This window comes from Pituophis catenifer, unplaced genomic scaffold (assembly GCF_029215685.1).
Source record: "Pituophis catenifer annectens isolate HBS135680 unplaced genomic scaffold, rPitCat1.0.hap2 SCAF_14, whole genome shotgun sequence".
Lineage (NCBI taxonomy): Eukaryota > Metazoa > Chordata > Lepidosauria > Squamata > Colubridae > Pituophis > Pituophis catenifer.
The window spans coordinates 11,455,648-11,483,045 of record NW_027256894.1 but is presented as its reverse complement, the minus strand read 5'-3'; the positions used below and the strand labels follow the sequence as shown (position 1 = coordinate 11,483,045).

The 27,398-nt window shown below is 41.7% G+C and overlaps 1 protein-coding gene across 2 annotated transcripts in view; it reads right to left on the bottom strand.

Moving 5' to 3' along the window:
• The window catches only part of AGBL1 (AGBL carboxypeptidase 1), a 680,934-nt gene that overhangs the window by 625,593 nt on the left and 27,943 nt on the right, over nucleotides 1-27,398 (bottom strand). For both annotated transcript variants that reach the window (XR_011601025.1, XM_070953407.1), the window contains exons 2-5: nucleotides 26,149-26,212; nucleotides 24,065-24,211; nucleotides 20,081-20,212; nucleotides 14,272-14,365 (exon numbers count right to left, since the gene is read on the bottom strand). Coding sequence is in view for 1 of the 2 variants with exons in the window: in XM_070953407.1 (XP_070809508.1) it covers nucleotides 14,272-14,365; nucleotides 20,081-20,212; nucleotides 24,065-24,211; nucleotides 26,149-26,212 (437 nt within the window). In the remaining variant the exon portion in view is untranslated. The remainder of the gene's footprint in view (nucleotides 1-14,271; nucleotides 14,366-20,080; nucleotides 20,213-24,064; nucleotides 24,212-26,148; nucleotides 26,213-27,398) is intronic.

Sequence of the window (27,398 nt, the reverse complement as noted above, 5' to 3'; positions counted from 1 at the left end):
AAATCAACCAAGATCAGCTGGGGGCTGTCACCTGCTGTGACTTCATTTACATCCCAATTTGAAAATACAAGGAGATAGATCAGGGGTGAAATGTAAAATGTGTTACTACCAGTTCTGTGGGCGTGGCTTGGTGGTGGTGCGGGTAATGTGACTGGGTGGGCGTGGCCAACTTTTTTTTTTTCCCCAAAGCATTTTTTCTAATGCTTTGAAAAGCCTCTGGCGATCAAGCAACTCAGCTGGGATCATCAGAGAGGCTTTTTAAAGCATTTTTTTTACCATCTCTTCGGCCAAGAGATTGCAGAAAAAAATGCTTTGAAAAGCCTCTGAGGATCCCAGCTGAGCCGTGCGATCATCAGAGGCTTTTTTTTTTTTTTACTTTTAAAAGCATTTTTTCGTCGGAAGAGGTTGTAGAAAAAATGCTTTTAAAAGTAAAAAAAAAAAAAAGCCTCTGATGATTGTGCGACTCAGATGAGCATGGTGGGGGGACGCAGGGATTTTTGCTACCGGTTCTTCGAACCACCCACCGCGATCCGGTCTGGACCGGGAGCATTTCACCCCTGAGATAGATCCTGGGGCACTTCCCCAGGAAAATTTTATTTTCCTATTGTTGGTTTTCTCTCCTGCCACAAATCACTTCCTATCAAAGTGACCCTTGCCCTACCGCAGGTTACACTTACTCAGGTGTTCAGCAAAGATGAATGAGTGACACAGGGGCTTCTGTCAGCCCTGTCTAAGATAACCTCTGTTGCTTTGATTCATGGAGGAAGAAGAACCAGCTGAAATCCGTTGAGACTAAGCAGAAGTGACAGTAACCTATGCTTATCATAAATTATCAAGGAAGCATAGGTGCTATTCAGTGTCTGGGATTTGAAAGCAAAAAAAAAAAAAAAAAAAGCACACGGGGTCAAGCACATTACACTCATCTGTAGCTTATTAAAGCAGCTGGGTCTTCTTCTCCCAGGGTCATGCAGTTCCAGTGTGATCCTGGGGGGAACTGTAATTGGCTTAAGGAGTTACGGGCAGGTATTATGTGCCTGCATTATGTACCCTGAGGCACGTTTATTCCATCAAATTCAAAGCAGTGCACAATCCTGTTAAGCAGCCCTAGGACCAAAAACTCTTGTCACTCACTCCTCTTATTAAATTTGAGAAGGCCTTCTAACTAGATTGACAGTTCTTGGAAGGATTGCATCAGTGGTTTTTATTCATTAATGATGATATAGCACATTTTTTTTTTTGTCAAAAGTAGCAGAAAAGTTTAGATCCCAGATCAGAAAAGATAGACAAGCCTCATTACTGATGGAGAATCATTTGGCATTCTTTCCAAATAAGATCAGCTGGGACATTTGATGAACTTTCATCTGACTAACCCAAGAGTTGGCACTAAGTGAAATAAATAGTAACGTGTATCTTGTTACTTACATGCTAGCTGGCTTAGTAAAATAGTGGAAATCCCAACAGTCAAGGGAGCAGATTCTCAAAATGACCTTGATTTAATGGGGCAAAGACGGATAAGCTGCATGAACTAGGACAGGTGTCAGCAACCTGCAGCTCCGGAGCTGCATGCGACTCTTTGGGCCCTCTGCTGCAGCTCCCTGTTGGGTGATCTCACCACTGGCTGCCCCCCTCCTTGCCCTCCCCTCCCAGTCACTCCTCGCCTGGCCTGAGAAGGTAAGGGCGATGGCAGGTGATGGAGAAGTGGCCAGGGCAGAGACAGAGAGATACCGAAAGAGAGGTGGGGAGAGAGGGAGAGAGGGGGGAGGCAGAGAGGGAGAGATGTCAAAAGAGTTTCGTGGTTCCCAGTGTTTTTTAACAACTGGTTCTCTGCCCTAATGACCGGCTGGGTAGGCGTGGCTAGGGGGGTCATATGACTGGTGGAAGTGAGTGACATCAAGTTGGCCACGCCCACCCAGGTTTTGTGGCTCCCAGTGTTTTCTTTTCTGTGGGAAACGGATCCAAATGGTTCTTTGAGTGTTTAAGGTTGCAGACCCCTGCACTAGGAGATGAGCAACTAGGGGAAAAAAGGGTGAGTTACCAATACTATTTTTTTGGCGGCTAAATAAGTCATATCAGCCCCGAAAATCAGCTCCTTCCTTCCAATAGGAAGAGGAATTACTGCAGACCTTGAGACGACAATTTGGAATTTGGCATGGGTAGAAGTCTACGAAGGCTGAGTGAAGTAATACCTAGTCAGAATTTAAATGGCAGGTCAGCCACAGGATTGTAGATTAGATTCGAGAAATCAACAAAATAAAAACAAAAACAAAACAAGCGTCTCTGAAGGACACAACAATGACTTCTGCATTGTTGCTAAAATATCACATGGAGTCATCTGGAGTCAACGTCAACTTGACTCAAGGAAAGAATTACTTTGTGATATATGTAACAGACAGGAGGTGTGCATCTTGAAGTGACTGCATTATACTTTGAATGCCAGATTCTATTTTGCCTTGACAATGTTTAAGTCGCACACATCTCTTACAATTGCCTACTTCGGTGTTGTGAAAACAACTCATTGGCTACTTGAGAATCTCCAAGCAGAAATTACTATGCATTCCAAACAATCTTTTCTATTATGGAGCTGAGCTGTAACCAAGAAATTTCTCCAAACGTTCGACTTAAATCAACCTTCTTGTAACTTAACCTTGATAATTCTAGGCTTATGTCTATCTTATAGTCAAGGGAACAATGAAGAAAAACATTAATCTTCTCCAACAAAAATCCCTGCACTGTTTATTAGCAGATCTTAGATTCGCTATGGCAAAGGAGTCAGAGTCAGGAGACAAACTGAGTTGGCTATTGATCACTGTCTTTCTATCTGACATAACTGCCTCCATTATCTTTCCCTGCCGTCTTTGAAAAAGTAAGACAGAACTGCCTCAAACTAGCCTTTTGAGACCACATGTCTACCAAAAGAGATATATTTATCAACGAAGACAATGTAATCTGTTTGCATTTGCTAGACTGTTGACACTGCAAATGTCACTGCAATGACCTTTCAACTGCAATGAAAGGAACAGGAGAGGAAGAAAGAAAGAAAGAAAACGAAAACTGATTGCTATTAGTTTTCAACTACTATTTTTTTTTAATTGTTGGATCATACCCAGTGGTGAGTCGCTACCAGTTCGCCCCGGATTGGGCGAACCAGTAGCAACGGTGGCGGGAAGCTCTGCCCACCCACTCGGATGCCTCTACACATGCCCAAAAGCTTCTGTACATGCACAGAAGCGTCATACCCACAAGTGAACTGGTAGTGATGGGTTTTGAAACCGGCCCCTGGTCATACCCAAATCATAAGAGTCGAGGTGGTGCAGTGGTTAGAGTGCAGTACTGCAGGCTACTTCAGCTGACTGCTAGTTCAGCAGATCAGCGGATCTAATCTCACCGGCTCAAGGTTGACTCAGCCTTCCATCCTTCCGAGGTGGGTAAAATGAGGACCCAGATTATTGGGGGCAATATGCTATTTAGTATACTGTCTTTGGTGTAAGCTGCCCAGAGTTCTCGGAGAGTGGGCGGCATAGAAATATGACTAATAAAATAAATAAATAAATAAATAAATAAATAAATAAATAAATAAATAAATAAATAAATAAATAAATTATATGGATAGTCAAAAGTGGTTCTTGTTACATTTCCTTCCACATCATTGGTTTGAAAATATCAGTCTTCCACTCCAATTCGTATTCCAAAAATACAATACGTGTATTGTATACCATCCAATCAATAATAGATTTCCATTGAAATTTATGGGATATTATACAACAATTCTCTTCTACTTTAAGCATCACAGAAGGCAGCAAGGCTTCCATCTTGCCCATCAAATTCAGATCTCCAAGGTCCTTTCCATCTTATTCTATTCTAGTATCTAGAATTGGAACGACATGTTTGCAGCTCAATATCCTTCTGTGAGCAAAACGCAACAATCCAAAATGCCAACAGCTCACCTAAATCAATGTTCTATGTTATCACTAGTCAATCAAATACATTCAAAGAATCTTACCCATACAGTTCAGAGAATGTTTGCCTTCTTCTAACGCCTGTCACGGTTAACATTTAAACAATGCTGCTCTTTAGAAAGTAGCACACCAATGCAATGAAGAAGACTGTTAGCTATTGATGAACTCATCCTCCATAAATTTATTCAGTCCCCCTTTACAGCTGTCACTGTACAGCTGTCACTGCATGGCTGCTGTCGTTGTCTTTGGTAACTGTGACTTTGACATTTTGAATAAGCGTTCTTCTATCGGTCCTTCTATAACTGATAGTCTATCAGTTCTATCAGGGTACATGGTGGCTCAGTGGCTATGATGCTGAGCTTGTCAATCAAAAGGTCGGCAGTTCAGGGGTTCGAATCCCTAGTGCCGCTTAACGGGGTGAGCTCCCGTTACTTGTCTCAACTTCTGCCAACCTAGCAGTTCGAAAGCATGTAAAAAATCCAAGTAGAAAAAATAGGGACCTCCTTTGGTGGGAAGGTAACAGCATTCCGTGTGCCTTTGGTGGCACCTGAAGAGCTAAGAGTCCTGTCATCTGCTAGCCAAACTGTCATCTGGTATGACTGCTATCATGACATCTCTTAGTTGCAATGGTGCATGCCCCATTCTCTGCATATCCACTTCTCTGGAGTTATAATCTGTCTGCAGCAATCCAGCAAAAAAGAGAGGAAATAGGGCAAACAGGATTATCTTGCTCGGTCAAGTGTAAACAGGATGTATCAATCATTTTTCCAATAGCTAACCTGTCTGAGATCTTATGGCTTGGGAGCCAAGATAATCTTGAGCTTTGTACAATAACCCTGTTCTCCCTTGTTTTTCCCAAATACCCAGTTCTTAAAAATAAGACGACCTAAATAGACATTTCTTTAAAAAGCTTCAGATTCCAAGGGCATGCATAGGCACTGTTTATTGAACTGGCTGCTGCTAAGGTTTAAATATTGCATGAGTATCTGTCTTGAACCCAATTAAAGCAGGTTGCTCCATCAGGTGCAAAATGCACCTTCGATTTTCAAATAATGGATCGTTAATATTCTCCCATCAAGGAACTATGGATTGAAAACACATAGACGTATAAATGTTCGATCATAACTGCTGAGACAATTGTGGCATCAAGATCTTAACATTTATCCCCCAAGCATATCCTTTGAGACCAGAACCACTTCAAAAGAGGTTCTGATTTCTAATCATGCCATCTTCACTTGCATGTAATTTCCTGGGCTCCATATAGATCCAAAAGGAAGGAAGTGCCACTTTATGGGGGAATGGGTGGCAGAAAGATATTTTAATAAATAAAACAAAGATTAAAAAGTGGCAGACAGTGCCATCTCTTGGATATAGAGAATGCTGGACTGCATGAAGTTACTATTAAACTACATATATCATGACATCATGCCAATCATACAAACTGCATACATTGTGTGTCATTAGTGCAACAGCTTAATAATGCATATTACGATGCCTGAGGAACTTGTCTACTGCCAACACAAATAAAGATTTGTGTTGTGGCCCGCCAGTGGATCTGGCAGCAGATTCGGACAGTGAGGAGGTTGGGGAGGAACATGGGACAGTCCTGGAGTCTGGGGGAGGCTCTGATGAAGGCTCTTCATCGGAGGCAGAGAAAGGGCCAGGGCCGTCTGACAGTTATCAGCTGCCTTCGGAATCAGACATCAGTGAGGCAGATGAAGAGCTGGAGCCTCTTCCCAATGTGCGCATGTGCAGAGTTGCAAGACGAAGGGAACAGCTAAAGAACAAGGGTCGACTTGGGGGTAAGGCCACAGGTGGACGATGAACGGCCCCTCCCAGGGGGAATAAAAGGGGAGCGAAAGGGGAGTGGAGTTTGCAGGAGACAATTAGTTCATTACTACATTCTCGCCAAGTATTGCGGCATCTGAAAGATATCGGCTTGGCCACTCTCCAAGCCTGATAAAGATCAGTAATGGTGAACTATCTTGAAAGACGTGGGAGAGGAAAGATTTTGCTGGAGAGGAATTCACTGTAAATTAAATAAAAGGGGTTTATCGGGATGAAGACTCAGTTTCGTGCTGCTGTGGAAACCTAGATCAGAACACCTTGCTTCACCATTGCGTTGATGATACACACATTTGCCTGCCATATGAATTGGATTTTTGCTCTTTTATTTTCTTACTTAAAATTACACTTCCAGAAACTAGAGGTCCTTGTTACTCCCTGAGTTTGGCTTTCATGATCCAAACTAGGTAGTATCTTCAATACTAGTTGTCATCATCAACATCAACATAAATATCATTATCAGTAACACTGATGTTGTTACTGCTGTAGTTTGAGTCATTAAACATCTGTAAGAAAGCAACTAAGCTCAGAGCGCACCAAGGACCCCTCATTTCAACTCTGAGCTAAATATTCTTCTTTACTGGTATTGGCCGTGATGGTGTGATGGTTAGAATTAGTACCCTGTTTTCCCCAAAAGAAGACCTCCCCTGATAATAAGCCCAATCAGGCTTTTGAGTGCATGGTAATAAGGCCAAGCGCTTATTTCAGGGTTCAAAAAAATATAAGACAGTCTTATTTTTGTGGAAACACGGTACTGCAGGCTAACTTACTGCTCACTGCCAGGTGTTCGATCCTGACCTGCTCAAGATTGATTCAGCCTTCCATCCTTCCAAGGTCGATAAAATGAGGATTCAGATTGTTGGGGGCAATATGCTGACTCTGTAAACCCCATAGAGAGGACTGTAAAGCACTATGAAGCGGTATATAAATCTAAGCGCTATTGCTATTCCTACTTCCGGAAACTCCAAGCAATTTACAAAGTTTCATTGAAACAGGGTTAAAAAAACCAAAACCATGAATAACAATTATATTTCAATCACAGGCAGAAGCATGATCTTCATTTGTCCCTGAAAAAGCACATCTTCAAAAAAAAAAAACCCTATGAACAGGAAGATTTGGAAAAAGAGGAGGACGCTGTTCCAAAAGGAAAGAGTGGGTTCTACTTACCTTTACTACCAGTTTGCAATGGGGCCACTCGCTTCGCTCGCACGTGTGTTCTTCTGCACAAGCGCAGAAGCTTTTGCGCATGCGCAGAAACATTTTGATCAGGTCGGAGTCGGTGGGCAGAGCCTCCCATCGGTTTTACTACCGGTTCTACAGAACCATTGCGAACCAGGGGCAACCCACCAGTGGGCATCGCCAAAAATAAACAGTCAAGACACATTTAATTCTTTAAACATTCTGGAAGGAACTCATGAAGCTGAAAGAATAAGGTCTAAGACAGAAACAAAGGACTACCTCCAAGATTTTTATCTTATGTTGATGAATCTGCATATTCATTACATTCATTACATTCATTACTACCTGTGCATTCAATTTATCACCGTGATAAATATAAAATGCAATGGCAGAAGTGATGGCAGCTGGCTCAGTGCCCTTAATGGAAAACAGGAGTCCTAGGGTTTGGGAGGTGGCTATTTTTTTTTTTTTTTTAAATTAAGCCAGCACATGCTATAAAATTAAGAGAAAGCAAGTTTCTGGCAAACCTAGACTTCTCAAATGGTGGAAAAAATGGAAGATGGATGGCAAAAAGATGTGTTCATTAATGTAAATTATAAATGTGAAAAACGATCTTAGGAGCAGAGATAAGTAATGGGAATATCCTGAATTCTAACAAAGGTAATACATGAACTGAAAGCAGATAGGATTGCGTTGCTATACAGTGTTAAAATCTTTTGTTACAGTGAGTGCTGTCTCTTGGAAGAAACTTTGAAGCATAAACTTAATGGCTGGGTTTTATTTTACAAGCAACTTTTGTCTAGCTGCTCCTTGAGAATGTTCATACATGGAGAAAGAGCATTTAAAAACCTTTTTTCCTTTGATGCTTTTGCTTTCTGAAACTGTTCATTACATGTATCTGCCAGGCTTTTGTATTTACTGAGTTACAGCTTTCCTTTTGATTACAATTGTTGGGCTGATTGCAAAAGAGCTTTCATTTGTTCTAAAATATATTTGTCCCTTATGAAAACATCACACATTCCCATCTAATCGGGGGAAGGAGGGGGAAAACGTAAAGAAAAAAGGGAAAAATAAGAACAGAAGAATCAATAGTCACACATACCATAATGCCAACACTTCAAAAAGTAATCTGGATAACAACTGAATACAAAATCCAATCTGATCAAAATTCCAGGCACCGCATTTTGGGAAGGACATTAACAAACTGGAGTGCGTACCCAGAGGAGATCCGTCAAGGTGGCAAGGGGCCTGGAAGGAAAAACGTGAGAAATGATGGGAGGCATTGGGTATGTTTAACCTAGAAAAGATATGGGAACTGTCTCCAAGTATACCAAGTGTTGTCAGATAGAAAACAAAGCAGACTTGTTTGCAAGAAGACAGGACAGAAAGCAATGAGTTTAAATCATTTCTTCCTAATGATCAGCATCGGAGACACTATAGCAGTGGATTCCTGCCCTGACAAACAGTTAGAATGAATTATTTTTCAACACACCTATCGACTGTTATGTTCTATCATTCTATAACCAGGCAGGTCATGTTTTACCAGATTACAGATTAACAGAGTTGGAAGGGACCTCATAGGTCATCTAGTCCAACTCCTCCCCCCCCACCCAAGCAGGAGACCCTACACCATTTCTGACAGATGGCAGTCCAGTCTCTTCCAGTGGCGAAGCTCCCACAACCCATCCTTGCATCTCCTACAATCACATTATGCAATGTTTTCATGATGTCTGCTTATTGCCAGCAATAGTTTTTTTTTTCCTTGAAAGCCTCTTCTTGAAAGCTTCCAGGGATGAAGCTCCCACTACTTTCAAAGGCAACTTCTGGTCCATGGGTTGATTGTCCTCACTGTCAGAAAAGTTATCCTTATTTCTAGGTTGAATCTCTCCTTGATCAGTTTCCATCCATTATTATTTGTCTGGCTTTTGGGTGGCTTGGAAAATAGCTTGACCCCTTCCAGTGGTGAAATCCATTTTTTTTTTACTACCGGTTCTGTGGGCGTGGCTTGGTGGGCATGGTGTGGCTGGGTGGGTGTGGCTTGGTGGGCGTGCGAGGGGAAAGATACTGCAAAATCTCCATTCCTACCCCACTCTGGGGCCAGCCAGAGGTGGTATTTGCAGGTTCTCCGAACTACTCAAAATTTCTGCTACCGGTTCTCCAGAACCTGTTAGAACCTGCTGGATTTCACCCTGACCCCTTCCTCGCTGAGTAAACTGCCTACTCAGAGTTGTCAGATGGACAACTTCATCCCTGACCTGACGAAGTTCATTAGAGCAATCACTCTTCCTGCCATTAGCAACATTCCACATTTCCGTGGGTGCAGAAGCAACATTAGGCATCTAATTCTGTACCGTCTTGTTTACAGTTTTGTGTAGTTCTTTGTCGCTTCCTGTTACCATCTGCTAATGGGGCCAGCAAATTGTTCATTTGCTAAAAATGTTAAGTGGGCCCAACAGATGCACTGCTTCCTGCAGCTGTCTCTCCAGCAAGGCTCTGCTAATTTTTGGTGGGAGTAATAGCATCTTTTTAGCCATTTCAATAACCATAATCACAGAAAAAGGTTATGACAAGGTTTTGTTATTTGAGATTTCAACATGGCTTCACAGCTACAAAAAGGGCCTTGTTGAAGCTTAGTGGTGATTATGGGTCAGCTGTCTCCTATCCTACCATATCTTGTCATTCTCTTTTGCTTCTGTGAGCTTCAGATGGAATTAATCTCATGAATTAATCCCTAATGCCTGTGTCAAAAGTAACCATGGAAAGAATTTTAAGAATAGAAGACTAGGATTGTCTATATATAAACTTTCTCTCCCTCTCTCCCTCTCTCCCTCCCTCCATCTACTGTATCTACCAGTATATACTGCATTTATCTATCTGTCTGTCTGTCTGTCTATCTATGTCATCTATCTGTCATCTATCTATCTATCTATCTATCTATCTATCTATCTATCTATCTATCTATCATCTATCTATTTCTATCTGTCTGTCTGTCTGTCTGTCTATTTCATCTATCTATCTATCTATCTATCTATCTATCTATCTATCTATCTATCTACTTCTATCTATCATCTATCTATCTATCTATCTATCATCTATTTCTGTCTGTCTGTCTGTCTGTCTATTTCATCTATCTATCTATCATCTATCTATTTCTATCTATCTATCATCTATCTATCTATCTATCTATTTCTATCTGTCTGTCTGTCTATCTATCTATCTATCTATCTATCTATCTATCTATCTATCTATCATCTATCTATCTATCATCCATCTATATCTATCTCTATCTCTATCTATCTATCTATCTATCTATCTATCTATCTATCTATCTATCTATCTATCGTGTACTGTATCTATTTATTTACATATAATACATACATCTTGGCTAGTTTGGGATTTTCAGTGACAATAAAGACTTCCTGGGTTTTGTTATGGCTTGTTTGGCTGTTGGTTTAGTATCAGAATAAAAGTTAGTGTTGAAGTAGGATAGGTAAACCTCAGCTTCAAGTCTATCTTTATCCAAAGGTGCTTTTTCAAAAGGCAACTGGACTTCCTTTGTTTTTCCTTGAAGATGTTTCGGTTCTCATCCAAGAAGCTTCTTCAGTTCTGATTCACCACCATTCAATCAGAACTGAAGAAGCTTCTTGGATGAGAAGTGAAACATCTTCAAGGAAAAACAAAGGAAGTCCAGTTGCCTTTTGAAAAAGCACTTTTGGGACAACCATGACCTGGATGACTGAGAATCTCCACAGGCACTCTATCCTTAACCAAAGAAATTCACAGGAGAACTATAGGATCAGTCTACCTTCTGGGCTTGCTGTTGTGGAAATACAGCGGAGGGGATACGCATGGATGCCACTTTGAAGTCCTGAGGAAAGATGGGATATAAATCTAACAATCAAATGCTGCAACGTATGACCTCAAAGCCTAGTGGTTTGTAAAGCATAATTTATATCTTGCACGCAGACATTGTGTGCAAGAAAACACTATGGTGTGTCAAACAAACTACTGTTTAGGATGATATGAAACAGAGGGCTGAAGAAGCAACAGTGGAGGTTAAAGAAAACAATGTGGAGCACTTAATCACCATCAAAAACCAGGATGTTTGCAAAACAAAAAAAAAAATTGTTATCATCACCATCATTGCAAATGCAGCATTTCAGGACACTAGAGAGCCATAAATCATGCCAATCTAAGATTCCTTCTTCTTTGTCTTTTTCCTAATCTATGAAAAATGCAACCACTGGAACAGTTTATGTCCCTGATCACCTGGGGATGCCTTTCTGTACCTTCTCTGGATCTTCTCTGGGTCTGTCTTTTTCAGAACCATGAGCAGGAGTGGGCTGCTGGGGGTTCGCAGGGGTTCGGGAGAACCTCTAGCTAAGATTCTGTGCAGTTCGGAGAACCCTCAAATCCCACTCCTGGCTGGCCCCGCCCACCCCTCCCCTCCCAGGAATCCCTATGCTTTGGGGATGCCCGTTTTGGATGTAGGTATGTGCAGGAGGCATCCGGAGGCTCGGGGTGGGTGAAAAAAAAAGGCCTAACAAAAGTTAGGAAGGGCCTCCGGAGCCTGGGGAGGCCGTTTTCGCTCTCCTGGACACTTGAAGAAAGCTCTGGAGCCCGGGAGGGCAAAAATGCCCCCCCTCCATGGTGCAGGAGACTGACTAGGCCACGCCCAGCCAGCAACCGGGCAGAGAACCCCTTGCTAAAATTTTTGAAGCCCACCCCTGACCGTGAGAAAGTTGGGGGGGCAGAAATCAAGAACAGTCTAAGCAACCTGAAGTCTCTGTGCCTCTTGTTTAAAATGTGTGCATGCCTTGTAAATCTCACTCCAAGAACTGGCTAGGGACAGGACTGGAGCAGACAGCTGCATAGCTAATTTTAGCTTCATGTAAGAGAGCCAGGTCAGATTTAAGTCTTGGTGGTGAAAAGGGGAAAGGAAGGAGGCATTGAATTCACAGGAAAAGAAATGCCGTTTCTATCTGACTTTTGAGCAGTGATCCCCCAACCTCGGTAACTTTTAAGAGATGTGGACTCCAACAGCACGGCTGAGGAATTCTGGGAGTTGAAGTCCACATATCTCAATGTTGCCAAGGTTGAGAATCACTGCCCTTGAGGCTCTCCAAGTAGTTGCAGATGCAAGATAGACTTCCTGGGTAGCAGTTGGGATCTGAGATCTCAACATCGTCCTCCATACCAGAGATAGCTAGTTGAACTGGATTTTGTCCATGTTCCATTCTCTATCCTTTTTTCTGTTTGGGGGAAAAGGGGCAATCAGAAAGGTTTTTACAGCTTAACTTTTTACCTCCTTTCACCATCTCACCTCTCTCCTCATCAAGAGTCTCTTCAACTCTGGAACCATACATTTGTTGCTCAAAAACTTACCCAACAGAAAATGAAACAAAATGGTTTCAACTACATTTCCTGTAATTCAGATATGAAGTCAGGGGTGGGATTCATCCGGGAGAACTGGATGCTACTTTTACATCTGGTTTGCCTAACCAGTAGTTGCAAGGACAGGCTGGTCCCGCCCACCCTGCCCCGCCCCTCCCAGGATTCTCCACGCAGCCCATTTTGGATGCCAGGAAAGTGCAGCGCCTGCATGGAGAGGCAGAAAATGGGCCTCCCGGAAGTACTGGAAGTCTGGAAATGGGCACATTTCCAGGCCTCCGGAGGGCCACCAGAGCCCAGGGGAGGCCGTTTTCCCCCCTCCCGGAGGCTCGAGAAAAGCCTCCGGAGCTTGGGGAGGGCAAAAACAGCAACACCACCCCCGTCGTGCTGCAGGAGGCTAGGTAGGCCACGCCCACCATGGCCACGCCCACCCAGCAACCGGGCAGAGAACCGGTTGCTAAAATTTTTGAATCCCACCCCTGTATGAAGTGTATGCTGGTTTATGGACCTAATAAAGGTTTTGTTTGATTTCTGGTTAAGATTAAGTAATACGATGGACATACACTTATTCTGTTGATTATCAACATTAGGTATGTACTCCTTTTCTACCTTAAAATTGGGGAGATCGTTTCTTCTGTTCCAACACAGTCCTGGGTAAACATTCCAGCAACTCAGCATCCCCAATTTGTTTGTCACCCTCCCTGTCTTAAAAAAAAAAAAACCCACAACATTGTTGCTTTTTATAATTTTGTTTCTAATTTAGCGATCCCGATTTTATAAGTGTTCTGGTGCGGTTCTTGGCAATTATGCCAAAATGAGATACAGAAGACATGTTTAAATAGCTACTTAGAGTATTTACATATATCATTTAAATATATATTTATCTAAAGAGACTTTTTAAAGAATCGCAAATGAATGCAGAAACAGAATGGAATGTACAGGCTAAAAACAAGTAGAGCATATTTTTTTTTTCCCTATCTATTTTTCCACCCAGCAAAAAGAAGAAGCAAAAATAGGATAAATTCACAAGGCAACACCCATTCATTTCAACAGTGAACATTCAAGTTACCCCCAAATGTCCAGTATTTTGTATCATATCATTCAAAGGGAAGTTTGCAGCCGAGGGATAGAGTTTATGCTTTGCATGCAGAAAATCACAGATTCAATCCCAAACACCTACAGATATATAAAATGACATGAGGATTTCCCTGCACAAACATCCAAAGAGGCTATGTTTCCAGCAACTTGTAACTCACAGCCACCAAACAGATTTGGGACACTCATAAGCACAGACCAACACATAACCTTCTTCCGATCAACTGTACAAGATGGTATTTAAATTACGATATTCAGGATCCAAGAAAAAGAATAGAGCATCAAGAGCCACAATAGTCTTCCTTTTCTCTTGTATCCATCTAGACCTGTGATGGCGAACGTGTGGCGTGCATGCCAGAGGTGGCAGACAGCACCCTCTCTGATGGCACATGAGCTGTTGCCCCAGTTCAGCTCCGCTGTGCATGCCTGCGCACCTCCCGCCAGCCAGCTGGTCTTTGGGTCTCTGCTGTGCATGCACAGGGGGCGGGGCACATGCAGGGGGCCTCGTGCACATGCATGGGGGCAGGGTGCATGTGGGGCCTGCACGTGCATGCACGGGGGTGGGGTGCAAGCAGGGGGCGATGCATGCATTGCATTTTGGAGGTTCGGGCGCACACTTTGGGCGCTCGGTCTGGAAAAGGTTAGCCATCATTGATCTAAACTTTCATGCTTTGGCATAATTTGGATTGAGACTAGAAATGAAAATAGAATATTTACCCAGCCTACTCCAAGCATAGGCAAACATGATGCTTTCTTCTTAATCTGATATGGCTAAAGGTGGTATTTTATGAGTTTCTCAACCTACCTTGTTGTGATGGTATGCTTCTTGGTATATGGTGTGATAACTTGGAAGAGCAATTCCATCGCTCCATTAATGCCCAACATAGTTCCTACTGTAACTGCAATGAATGACAGGGAGGAAAAAATAGACTCAGAACATGGAATTTGGGAAATGATTTTTGGAGGCACAATAGAAATTGATTGCCTGCAACTGCCTTCACAGATTTTTTTAATTCTCTTCAAAATCTTCTCTAACAAGTCCCATGACATTGTCACAAATGTAAAAAACCATCTTTATTAGCTTAACACACCTACTCATCTTATCCATTGCTCCATCCCTCAAACAGTAAATGTTCAAATTGTACTTTAGTTTTCAAAGATGGCAGAAGTACTGTCAAGCAGGAAATCTTGGTGTGGCCCAACATGAACAAAGAATAGAATAGAATAGAATAGAATAGAATAGAATAGAATAGAATAGAATAGAATAGAATAGAATAGAATAGAATAGAATAGAATAGAATAGAATAGAATAGAATAGAATAGCAGAGTTGGAAAGGACCTTGGAAGTCTTCTAGTCCAACCTCCTGCTTAAGCAGGAAACCCTATGCCACTTCAGACAAATGGTTATCCAACATATTCTTAAAAACATCACATGTTGGAACATTTACAACTTCTGGAGGCAAGTTGTTCCACTGATTAATTGTTCTAACTGTCAGGAAATTTCTCCTTAGTTCTAAGTTGCTTCTCTTCTTGATTAGTTTCCACCCATTGTTTCTTGTGCAGCCACAAGTTCATTTTGGGGTAGACCAGGTGCTTTGATAGAAAAACACTTAATCTCTTCCCTGGCTCAAGCTGATAAAGGGAGTAAAACTTGTGGATCAGAGGTTAATACAACTGCCTAATATTCAGGCAGCCCAAGTTCGAATCTGAGTAAGGGTATGGCTAGCTGATGAGAGCTATATAGCTTGAAATAGATCTATACTAGTCTCCCCTTTACATTACAATATCCATCTTTACAACACTTCTGTACTGGTATACATTCATATTATATATGCTAATATGAATACAATATATATTTATTATTCTGTATATTCTTTTACATACATTTTATAATACTATGCATTCTTCATCTATCTTTATCTTTATACTTATTATTATTTTCCAGTTCATCAATTGTCTTTTCTTACTAATTTCCTAATCTTTGCATCGATTATCTAACCAGTTATACCATACATTCCAATTCAATATAATATTCCGTTTCTCCTTTCTCCTTTATTTCCGTTGTCAGCCTATCCATCTCTGCGCAATCTAATATTTTCTTTATCAGCATTTCTTCACCTGGTATATTTCGATTTTCCCAATTTTGCACATAAACAATTCTCGCCGCAGTTATTACATGTAATATTAAATATTGGGGGTTTTTATTATAGTTCCCTGCCTAGTAAGAACATGATAGCCCTGGTCAGCGATACGAAGGTGCATTATCCAACATCAAGAACTCAGCACAGATGGAGGTGACTATCACACTAGTTTTAGCCGTAGCGGGACAGGGTGGGCAGCATTGACAGGTAAAGTGTCAACTAACTCATGGTCTGTCAAAGATTTTAACACTGAGCCATACATCCAGCTCAACAGACGGAATCGTGGGGGGAGGGGGGGGTCACGACCATTTAGTGCTCAAGACCATTTAGTCGTGAGCGCTTGCTCAACGAAGGAATCAAATTAAAGCATTCTAGACAGATAGTTGTCTAATTTCCACTTGAAGAGATCCAATGAACGGGAACCCACCATTTCTTTGGATAATTGGTTCCACTCTTGAATTGCTCTGGCTGTCAAGATTTTTTTTTTTCCCTCCAGCATTCAATAGGCATGTTCTTCTAACTTGAATCTATTATTCTGTGTCATGCTCTCTGGAGCAAGGGAGAACACTTTCTTTCTACGTGACATCCTTCCAGGTAGTTAAAAAATGTTAACAGACCCTTTTCAATCGTCTTTTCTTAAAAGTTAAATACAACCTTAAATATATGTATTTAAGACTCTAATGCTAGGAAAGGTGGAAGAGAAGGGAAGAAGACAGACCTTCAGCAGTAGGAAGGACTTGCTGAAGCCCTCCTGATAGAAAGTTATACCAGAAAGTGCACACTAAAACAGGACCTTGGATTGCCACAAAAAAACCCCTGAAACATAGAATAGAATAGAATAGAATAGAATAGAATAGAATAGAATAGAATAGAATAGAATAGAATAGAATAGAATAGAATAGAATAGAATAGAAGAGTTGGAAGGGACCGTGGAGGTCTTCTAGTCCAACCCCCTGCGTAGGCAGGAAACCCTACACCACTTCAGACAAATGGTTATCCAACATCTTCTTAAAAACGTCCAGTGTTGGAGCATTCACAACTTCTGGAGGCAAGTTGTTCCATGGATTAATTGTTCTCACTGTCAGGAAATTTCTCCTTAGTTCTAAGTTGCTTCTCTCCTTGATTAGTTTCCACCCATTGCTTCTTGTCCTGCCTTCAGGTGCTTTGGAGAATAGCTTGACTCCCTCTTCTTTGTGGCAGCCCCTGAGATATTGGAAGACTGCTATCATGTCTCCCCTAGTCCTTCTCTTCATTAAACTAGATATACCCAGTTCCTGCAACCATTCTTCATACATTTTAGCCTCCAGTCCCCTAATCATCTTTGTTGGTCTTCTCTGCACTCTTTCTAGAGTCTCAACATCTTTTTTACATCGTGGCGACCAAAACTGAATGTACTATTCCAAATGTGGCCTTACCAAGGCATTATAAAGTGGTATTAACCCTTCACGTGTTAATGTCTTTTAATTATTTAATACTGATACTATTATTTAATTTAATAATTTAATAATTATTTAATTATTTAATTTAATGCTAGTATTACTTAATACTAAAATATTTAAAGTGAAAAGTACGAATCATTTTCAAATGAATGTATTTATTGATTAAATATTTATTACTTGGCTGGCTTGACCTCATAGATTATAATACAGATATCCTGGCAACAATACTTAAGACTAATTTTAAGCTACATTAATATGTACAAATGCTGACAAATATAAGTAATCAGGATCGCTTTTATTAATATAACTAATAATGAACTTGTTGCAAAAATGTGGAATTGTACTTTAATTTGGAAATTATATTTCTGTTAATACAGTACAGTTGTCTCTTCCCAATGCTTAAAATAATTCTTCTTAGTTGTATCACCTTTCTGTTTAAAAAATGGAATGAAATTCAGAACTCTTCCTGGCGTGAAAGGTATGGTAGAACTTCTGGGAGTAAATTCTTTGTTAATTTCCCATGAGGTGGCGTGAAGAGCCTCTCTTCAATTGCTCCTTCTAAGTTGCTTTTGATTTTATTTTTTTCAAAAGACAACTGGGATAGCCCTTGTAGTTTGACTCACAGCCTCTGGATGGGGAGAATGGCAAGATGCTGGATTCTTGCCAACGTTAACTGTCACTCAATTCACCTTCTGTAAATGGAGGCAAGTGTAAGGTAAAAGTTCCCCTCGCACATATGTGCTAGTCATTCCCGACTCTAGGGGGGGTGCTCATCTCCGTTTCAAAGCCGAAGAGCCAGCGCTGTACATAGACGTCTCCGTGGTCATGTGGCCGGCATGACTCAACGCCAAAGGCGCACGGAACACTGTTACTTCCCACCAAAGGTGGTCCCTATTTTTCTACTTGCATTTTTTAGATGCTTTCATACTGCTAGGTTGGCAGAAGCTGGGACAAGGAACCGGAGCTCAACCATTACACAGCACTAGAGATTCGAACCGCCGAACTGTCCACCTTTCGATCGACAAGCTCAGCATCTTAGCTACTGAGCCACTGCATCCCAAGTGTAGGCTTCATCTTATTTTTAGTGGGAGCTGGGAGGATGACCGAAAGCACCGATAAAAACAGCATCAACAACCGCTGTCCCTTCAATGTTGGTAGAAAGGGCAGTAAGATCTTCTTAGCACATTTCCTGAATAACAGGATCACTATCCATGCGGCACACTGCACTTTCCTTGTCAATCTTCCCCACATTTTTTTTCACTCATCATTAAATCTGTAGTAACCACCACTGCCTGTCCTGAGTAACTAGCCCATCTCACTGCCTCTGCATTTCGAAAAAAAACTAGTTTCTCTTCCTTTGGCATGCGAAAGCAGACCCAAAGCAAAAAGCAAGCCACAAGGAAAGATTGAATGTGAAAGGCACGGGGAATATAAACACATCTAAGTGAAGATGCCTTTTGAACTGTCTTCTCTGTTACACACACCCTCTCAAATACTGCTTATCTCAAAAGAGAATGACAGGGAAGGTTGGCTGCCTGCCCAGGAAGGTCCAGACTGAATGAAGACCATTGGGGTCTCGCATGCTCACACACAGGGCCAGCAGCCAGTAGCACTAAATCTTCAAGGGGAAGATCTAAAATGCTAAGCATGTCAATTTGGGCCATCACCGCTGCTGATAAAGTTAGAAGTTCTCCGCAAGGGGAAGTGACAACGAGGTCAGAGAAGGCGAACTGAAATAAATAAATAAATAAAACTGACAGCAGCTGGAAAAGATCAGACACACTTTGGAATTGCCAGAGATCCCCCCCCCCACCCCCCAAACAGGAGTACACCGTGTGTAGTGCAACAGTCAGGGCTGGCTGCCGAGAGAAACATCATGTGCCAGAACAACCAAGTTGGAAGGGACCTTGGAGGTCTTCTAATCCAACAACCTGCTCAAGCAGGAAATTCTATACCATGTCAGACAAGCGGTTGTCCAATCTCTTCTTGAAAACTTCCAGTGATGAAGCCCTTACAACTTCTGAAGGCAAACTGATTGTTCTCACCGTCAGGAAATTTTTCCTTAGTTCCAGGTTGGATCTCTCTTTAATAAGCTCCCATCTGTTACTTCTTGTCCTGCCTTCAGGTGCTTTGGAAAATAGGTTGACTCCCTCTTCTTTGTGGCAGCTCCTCATCACCCCTAGTCCTTCTCTTCATTAGGCTAGACAGACCCAGTTCCTGCAACTGTTCATGTTTTAACCTCCAGTCCCCTAATCATCTTTGTTGTTCTTCTCTGCACTCTTTCTATAGTCTCAACGTCTTTTTTTTTTGTATTGTAGTGAACAAAACTGGATGTAATATTCCAAGTGTGGTTTTACCAAGGCATTACAAAGCAGTACTAACACTTCTGATGATCTTGATTCTATCCCTCTATTAATGCAGCCTAGGGTTGCATTGAAGGCCAGATCCTGAAGATGAAACTCAAATACTTTGGCCACCTAATGAGAAGGAAGGACTCACTGGAGAAGAGCCTAATACTGGGAACGATTGAGGACAAAAGAAGAAGGAGACGGCAGAGAATGAGGTGGCTGGATGGAGTCACCGAAGCAGTCAGCACGACCTTAAATGGACTCCACAGGGTGGTAGAGGACAGAAAGGCCTGGAGGAACATTTTCCATGGTATCTTGATGGGTCGGACACAACTTCGCGACTAACAACAAATGGTTGCATTGGCTTTTTGGGCAGCTGAGAAATAGATGAAGGAAGCAATGTCCTTGCAGGGATACTCCTGGAGTCCACCAAGTTCCCTATCCAATTCATTTTTTTTTAATTAATCTAGAATGAATGATGGGGACAACTTCAACCTTTTGCTGTACGGACACTTTGGAACTTGATCTTGACCCCTATTTGATTGGAGTGCCCACGATAGGTTCTCAGCATGCCAAGCAATTCCAGAACCCCCAGGAAAACTGACTACTGAATTCTGGTGATCAAAATATGCTTTCTACCAAACTTTGAAGTGCGGCAACCAGAGTGAAAACAAACACATACGTACCATTGGAAGCATAAATCCGCAGTGCCCAGAGACAGTGGGTGAGATTCTCATGGTGGTTAAGATTTTTTCGTGCCAAGCTGAGAGTTACATCAATTGCCTCCAGGCGTTGTGCTTTCAGTCCGAACTTCTTATCTAGGAAAAAGGGAAGAGGGAAAATAAATATTAAGTAAGAGACCTTCTATTGATAAGAAACAACAACATAATAGTTGTTCTTGGTTATAGGGGGAAAAATCTCTTTCATTGAGATCTTCCACCTTCACATCTTATTCTTTTTTTTACAGCTTCACCTGGAGTGTTTGTGTGCTTTGGTTCTCCTACTGACTTCAGTGAAGCCAATTTGTGCAGTTTATAATTTCAGAGCAAAATGCTTCCTGCCAATGCATTCAAAGCTCAGGCAGTTTTTTATTCCAGTTGTCTAAAAAATCCAACTTATTATACACACTGAAGATAGCCATCTTCTTGCTGCCTCACCTTTTAAAGGACCCAGCATGGGAGTGAGTTTGAAAGTCAGCCTGAGATTTCAATCTCATACATGTTTATTTAGGAATAAGCATCAACTGAACTCAGTAGAATTTAGTTTGGAATAGGGGTGAGTTCAGAGGCCAGTTTTCCTAATGAGGAATAAACAGTGGGAATGTAACTGCAAGATTTTTCCATTAGTCTCAACCAAGGTTGAAATCTACTTACATTCCCTACCGGTTAGGAAGTGTATGCATTGCACACATGCATCACATGCGTGCACACATGCATCACATGCGCGCATGGAACAGGTTACTTCCTTGTTAAAACCAGGAAGTAATGATGACCAGGTGGGTGGGCGGAGCCTCGCGCTGCCATCGCTACCGGTTCTCCGAGCCACCCTCCGCCATCATTACCAGTTCAGCCGAACTGGTCCGAACCGGTAGCATTTCACCCCTGGTCTCAACCAATTCTGCACACTATTTATTTTATGTTAAGGTATTGAGATTTAAGAGCTAACCAGCTGTAAAACTGATGCAGCTTTAAGGCTGATGCAATGAAGATGAATCAGCATTGGTATTGTCGGTTGTAGACTATGAAGGGGTCCACAAGAGTTTTTACCACTTTAAGAGGTGTTTATAAAAGCAGCCAGGAGAGGGTGTATTCTCTCTCCTTGTGTTGGGTATTCATTGCTGAGTTCTCCGTGTAGAGTTAAGAAGAGGATTGACTGCTTGTCAGGTATTTGCATACCACATATATTTCTGTATATGTCTTGTATAAAAATCACTGTTAAATGTCTATGTCTCTGTGTGCTGTTTTTTGCTCCTGGGTTGTCTCCTAATAGTAGTCACACTGCAAACGTGACATTTTATTTATTAAATTTCCATGCCATCCATCTCCACTACAAGGTGACTCTGGGCAGCTTAGAAGTTATCAAAACAGGTGAAAAATAATTAAAAGATTAAAATGAGCCAACATTAAAAATATTATTAAAAACTGTGCTAAAGCCACGCCTATAAGAACAAAGAGATAGATGGGACAGAAATGAAATTGTCTACTCCAACAGCCACCTCCAGTGGTGGATGACCCCCTCAAGGTCCCAGGCCAACAGGGAAAGCCAGGTTTTGATACCCTTCCCAAATGCCAAAAGGGAACGGGCAGCTTTTACTTCTGCTGGAAGAATGTTCCACAGGATGGAGCCACAGCCGAAAATGCTCTTCTATGTTTATGAAACACTATGCTTATAAAACTTCTGAGAGACGCTGAAAAAGGCTGCTAAGGATTATGAGGATGCATGAATGCATCTGTTTTTTAAAAAATCAACATGGGGATTTTTTTTTAAAAAAAATCTTGAATCAAGATCCCGAAGCAGTGAGCTGGGGTATTCCCCTTTATCGTTTCCTGGATTATCTTGTTTCCCTGAGGTTGTCACGAGTGGCAAAGAGGGAATTACAGGAATATACTGTATGCTTTTAAGTTGATTGACACTAGGTTCCAGCTTTCTTTCACAAACAGGCAGTTCCGTTCAAAACATCACAGTGGGTGAGCTTCTATCTAGGTAATATACTACATAAGGACTGTATGAAACCCTACGATTATCATTCAAAGGCTCAGTAAGTAATTTTGTCACTTTGCTTTGTCTGTAATAAACTAGCCGTTATACCCGGGGAACATCATACACAGTGGGTAGCTGACATCTCTTCACAATGTTTGGCATAAAGGCATAGCTCAGGTTGTAGCAGTAGAGTACTAATCCATTAAAAAGAGGCTGAGCAGCTATATCTGGGTGTCCCCCTTGACTCATAATTCCTGTTTCAACAGCAGCTGGGGACTACTAGACAGAGGGAACTTTTTGGCAGATCAATCAGGTGCAACAATTCTAGCCAATCTTACATTGGAGATATTGTGCACAGCCATTCATGTCCTTGTCACCCCAAGGTTGATCTCTCACAACTTACTCTAAGAGTAAAGGTAAAGGTTCCCCTCGGACATATGTGCTAGTTGTTCCCGACTCTAGGGGCGGTGCTCATCTCCGTTTCAAAGCCGAAGAGCCAGCACTGTCCGAAGACATCTCCATGGTCATGTGGCCGGCATGTCTCAATGCCAAAGGCGCACAGAACACTGTTGCCTTCCCACCAAAGATGATCCCTATTTTTCTACTTGCATTTTTTACGTGCTTTTGAACTGCTAAATTGGCAGAAGCTGGGACAAGTAATGGGAGCTCACCCCATTATGCGGCACTAGGGATTCGAACCGCTGAACTGCCGACCTTTCGATTGACAAGTTCAGCATCTTAGCCACTGAGCCACCATGTTCCTATATCAACTTACCCTACATGAGGCTAATTGTGAAGACCACCCAGAAACTTCTGCTGGTGTAACATGCAGTGGGCTGGGTATTTATAGGCACGTCTAGATTCATCTTTGTGATACCACAAGTACAAGAGCTGCACTGGCTGTGTCATAGATTCTTTTATACCCAAGTCATTGGACTACAAAACCCTAGAGAGCCAACACAACCCCACCTGGTCTCTAGGCAACATACCCACAAGGGTTCAAAAGCTATCTCTCACTGTTTTCTATACTACTGCTCCTCTATTCTACTACAACTCCTGTTCCTCCATTACTTCTGGAGAACAGTAACTCTTTCAGGGTTCCAAGTAACACCCCCTATGAAAGAAAACTCCAAGGCTTGAGTTTCGATACCCTAATTCGATAAACGCTTCTGTTTGCCTTAGGCTGCTTGAGGCCCTTTAGAATAGAATAGAATAGAATAGAATAGAATAGAATAGAATAGAATAGAATAGAATAGAATAGAATAGAATAGAATAGAATAGAATAGAATAGAATAGAATAGAATAGAATAGAATAGAATATAGAATGGAGTGGAGTGGAGTGGAGTGGAGTGGAGTGGAGTGGAGTGGAGGGAGTGGAGTGGAGTGGAGTGGAGTGGAGTGGAGTGGAGTGGAATAGAAGTAGAGTAGAGTACAGTAGGGTAGAGTAGGGTAGAGTAGAGTACATAAAAGAAAAGATACATTCATCAAGAATCATAAGGTACAACATTTAATGATAGTCATAGGGAACAAATAAGCAATCAAATCATATTAGGAAACAGTCAATATAAACCCCCCAGGTGAATACAATTTAATTCCCCCAGGTGAATTTGGAGACCACCTGCTACCGTTGGAAACTGTCCATCCAGTAAGAGTTGGGAAGAAGGTTTATTAGATGTCTTTTCTCCATGGGAATGAAAGAATCAGGCCTTTTCAAAGATAACTGCCCTCCTGTGGCTCAGTTAACCCCCTCCCCACCCCGCCTCCCAATATCCAGAGTATTTCATCCTTGTTGAGCCATGAAGACATGGTTCTTCAGGAAAGCATTTATGGACAACGGGGACTTATCTATCTCTGTTAGATGGCACAGTTGGGTATGCTTGCAATTTAGACAACGATGATTAATGTTATTGTTGCTTGATGAAAGCAACTCTGGACCATTTGGAATTGAAACAGCTCTCGTCAATCATTACCTTTACAGCCAATTCTGACCAGCAAACGCAAGAGTGGTAACAAGATGTCATAGTCCGGTACTGAAGTTTGTGCTGCATTCACCAACGCCTGCAAAAGGGCTTCGCTACCCCCTTTGCTAATAGTATACTGGACCCTCCTGTTTGTCCCTGGGGAAAGGAAAAGACAGTGGGTAAAGGTTATTCCAGATACTCAGTGTGTTGATTCTAAGGAGCTCAGGGTTACTTTGCAGACTGATGTATAGGACTTTTTTTTCCCCACACCCAGTGGAATGTGCCATCTGGTAAGAATAGTATTCAGTGCAAGAATTGTCTAACCTTCTCATCCTCCAAGTGACTTTGACTTTGCTTTCCAAGCTACCAGAATGGGTTAGCGCTCGTTACCTGGGAATTCTAGAAATTGAAACCCAAGAACTCCTGACATAGCAGGATGGGAGGAGCTGATAGATTCCAAAGGAGAAGGTACAGTGGTGCTCAGAAACATTTTTTCTTTCTTCCTTTTTTATGGTACCTTGGAGTCAGCTTCTGACTCCTAGTGTCCCTGCTGTTTTCTTGGCTTTTAGAAGTGGTTTGCCATTGCCTCTTTCTTAGGGGTAAGAAAGAAGGACTAGCAACCTTAAACACTCAAAGAGCCATTTGGACCCATTTCCCACAGAAAAGAAAACACCGGGAGCCACAAAACCTGGGTGGGCGTGGCCAACTCGATGTCCCTCACTTTCACCAGTCACATGACACCCCCCCCAGCCACGCCTACCCAGCTGGTCATTAGGGCAGAGAACCGGTTGTTAAAAAACACCGGGAACCATCAAATCCTTTTGACATCTCTCTCTCTCCCCCATTCCTTACCTCCCTCTCTCTCCCTCTCTCTCCCCCCCCTCTGTATCTCTCTATGTCTCTCTCTCTCTCTCTCCCCTCTCTCTGTATCTCTCTGTCTCTGCCCTGGCTGCTTCTCCATCCCCCGCCGTTGCCCTTACCTTCTCAGGCCAGGCAAGGAGTGACTTGGAAGGGAGGGCGAAGGGTGGGGCCAGCCAGTGGTGGGATCACCTGACAGGGAGCCACAGCAGAGGGCCCAAAGAGCTGCATGCAGCTCCGGAGCCGCAGGTTGCTGACACCTGGACTAGCATAAGATCACCCAGCTGGCTTCTAGGCAGACTAGAACTCACGGACTTGCTGGTTCTAGCCTGGTGCCTTTAACCACAATACCAAATGGCTCAAAAGCTTAGATAATTCTAAAAGCCAAAGAATCCAACAAAAAAGTATTCTGCCAATTTAGGGAAAAGGATATTTTTCAGTACATTTAAGATTGGGGGTTGTGATCCAGGGTGGGAAAAGTAACTGGGTAAATAATTCCCTTTGCACAATTTTCCTTTATGCTCTAAACTGCATTATGCACCCTCAGCAATTCTTTTCCAGCAGCTGCTTTTCTGTTACAAAGCAACTATCTAATTCAGATGTCCCCCTGCATCCATTTTAATTTGCGGATTTACAGAGGATAAAAATTTCCTGATGGTCATTAATTATGATACTTAAAATAAAAACCCACAATCTTCTATCTATCTATCTATCTATCTATCTATCTATCTATCTATCTATCTATCTATCTATCTATCTATCTATCTCTTCTGTCCCTCTATCATCTATCTATCTATCTATCTATCTATCTATCTATCTATCTATCTATCTATCTTCTATCCCTCTATCATCTATCTATCTATCTATCTATCTATCTATCTATCTATCTATCTATCTATCTATCTATCTATCTATCTTCTATCCCTCTATCATCTATCATCTATCTATCTATCTATCTATCTATCTATCTATCTATCTATCTATCTATCATCTATGTCTGTTTCTGTCTGTCTGTCTGTCTTTATCTATGTATCTATCTATCAATCATCTATCTATTTAATATAAATAATGCATTTCATCTTACAGTATAAAACGTGTGGGTAGAAAACTCACATAGCCCATAAGCTTAACATTATCCAATTGTATTCCTAGAGATGAGTACACTGGGATGTACTTTCTCATATAAAGATTTCTCATCTTAAATCCTACAACGAAATATTCAATTTTCTACTTACCAACAAAAAGAAGATCTGTTAGAATACTCAGGGTATTCAGGATCACGTCTTTGTCATGGGAACTCTGCAATATAAACACAGACCTTCATAAATAATTATTTTGCTTTTACAATATATTGTATTCATATATATATATATATATATGAATCGCACTCATTAAAAGTGTTTTAGGCACTCAAGGGGTGAGATGGGCTTGACAAGAGCTCCAGAGAGAATACACCAATTGTCTGTGCCTGAATAAACACAAGCTGCCTGAGCTTCCATTGTTCAAACATGTGATTACGGTGCAATTAGAGATCCTTTTTGCTACTGTTGCTCTAACATTTCGAAGCTGGAACTTCGGCAGGAGATCAAAGATACAAAAACAAAAACAGAACCCCGAGGCACCTTGAAGAGGAGTTTAAAACCAAATGGATTTATGATAGCATAAGCTTTCAAGAGACAGACTCTGCTTGCTGGAGAAATGAAGAGTTATTTTAAGTTAATAGGTACAAACAAATGAAGTAAAAGGGGAATACGCGGTAAGATACCTCCATTGGATTTCCTCCATTGGAGGAAAATGCAAATCATTGCATGAAGCATAGGTTAAATTGATTACTTCGAATATACACAAAACACCCTGGCACTGGAGAATTAATAGTACTGATAAGAAAATTTTTACAAACCACCATGACTAATACATGCTAACAAAGTGATTTGTTTGGATTTGTCTTATCTTCCCATGTGAAACTAGCTAAAGTGGTTTGTATCATTCAGCAAGCAGTCCACAAAACTAAACAGTGTTGCCCCTGTAAGTATATTGGATGAGGGACCCTTTTTTTTTTATTTATTTATATCCTACCTTTTGTTATTTTTACAAATAACTCAATGTACCTAACATGTTCAACACACCTTCGTCCTCCTATTTTCCCCATAATAACCACCCTGTGGCCTGAGAGAGAGTGACTGGTTCAAGCTCGCCAACCAACTTTCATGGCTAAGGTAAGACTAGAACTCCCTGTCTCCTGGTGATTGGCTCAAAGTCACCCAGCTGGCTTTTATGCCTCAGGCAGGATTGAACTCAGAGTCTCCTGTCTCAAAGGTGCTTTTTTATCTCAAGACTTAAAATGGACACCTAACATCAAAAACATCAAAAAAGCTCAACAAAGAATGTTCTTTCTGTGCCAGCTCAGGAAGCTCAAACTGCCCAAGGAGCTGCTGATCCAGTTCTACAGAGGAATTATTGAGTCTGTCATCTGCACCTCCATACT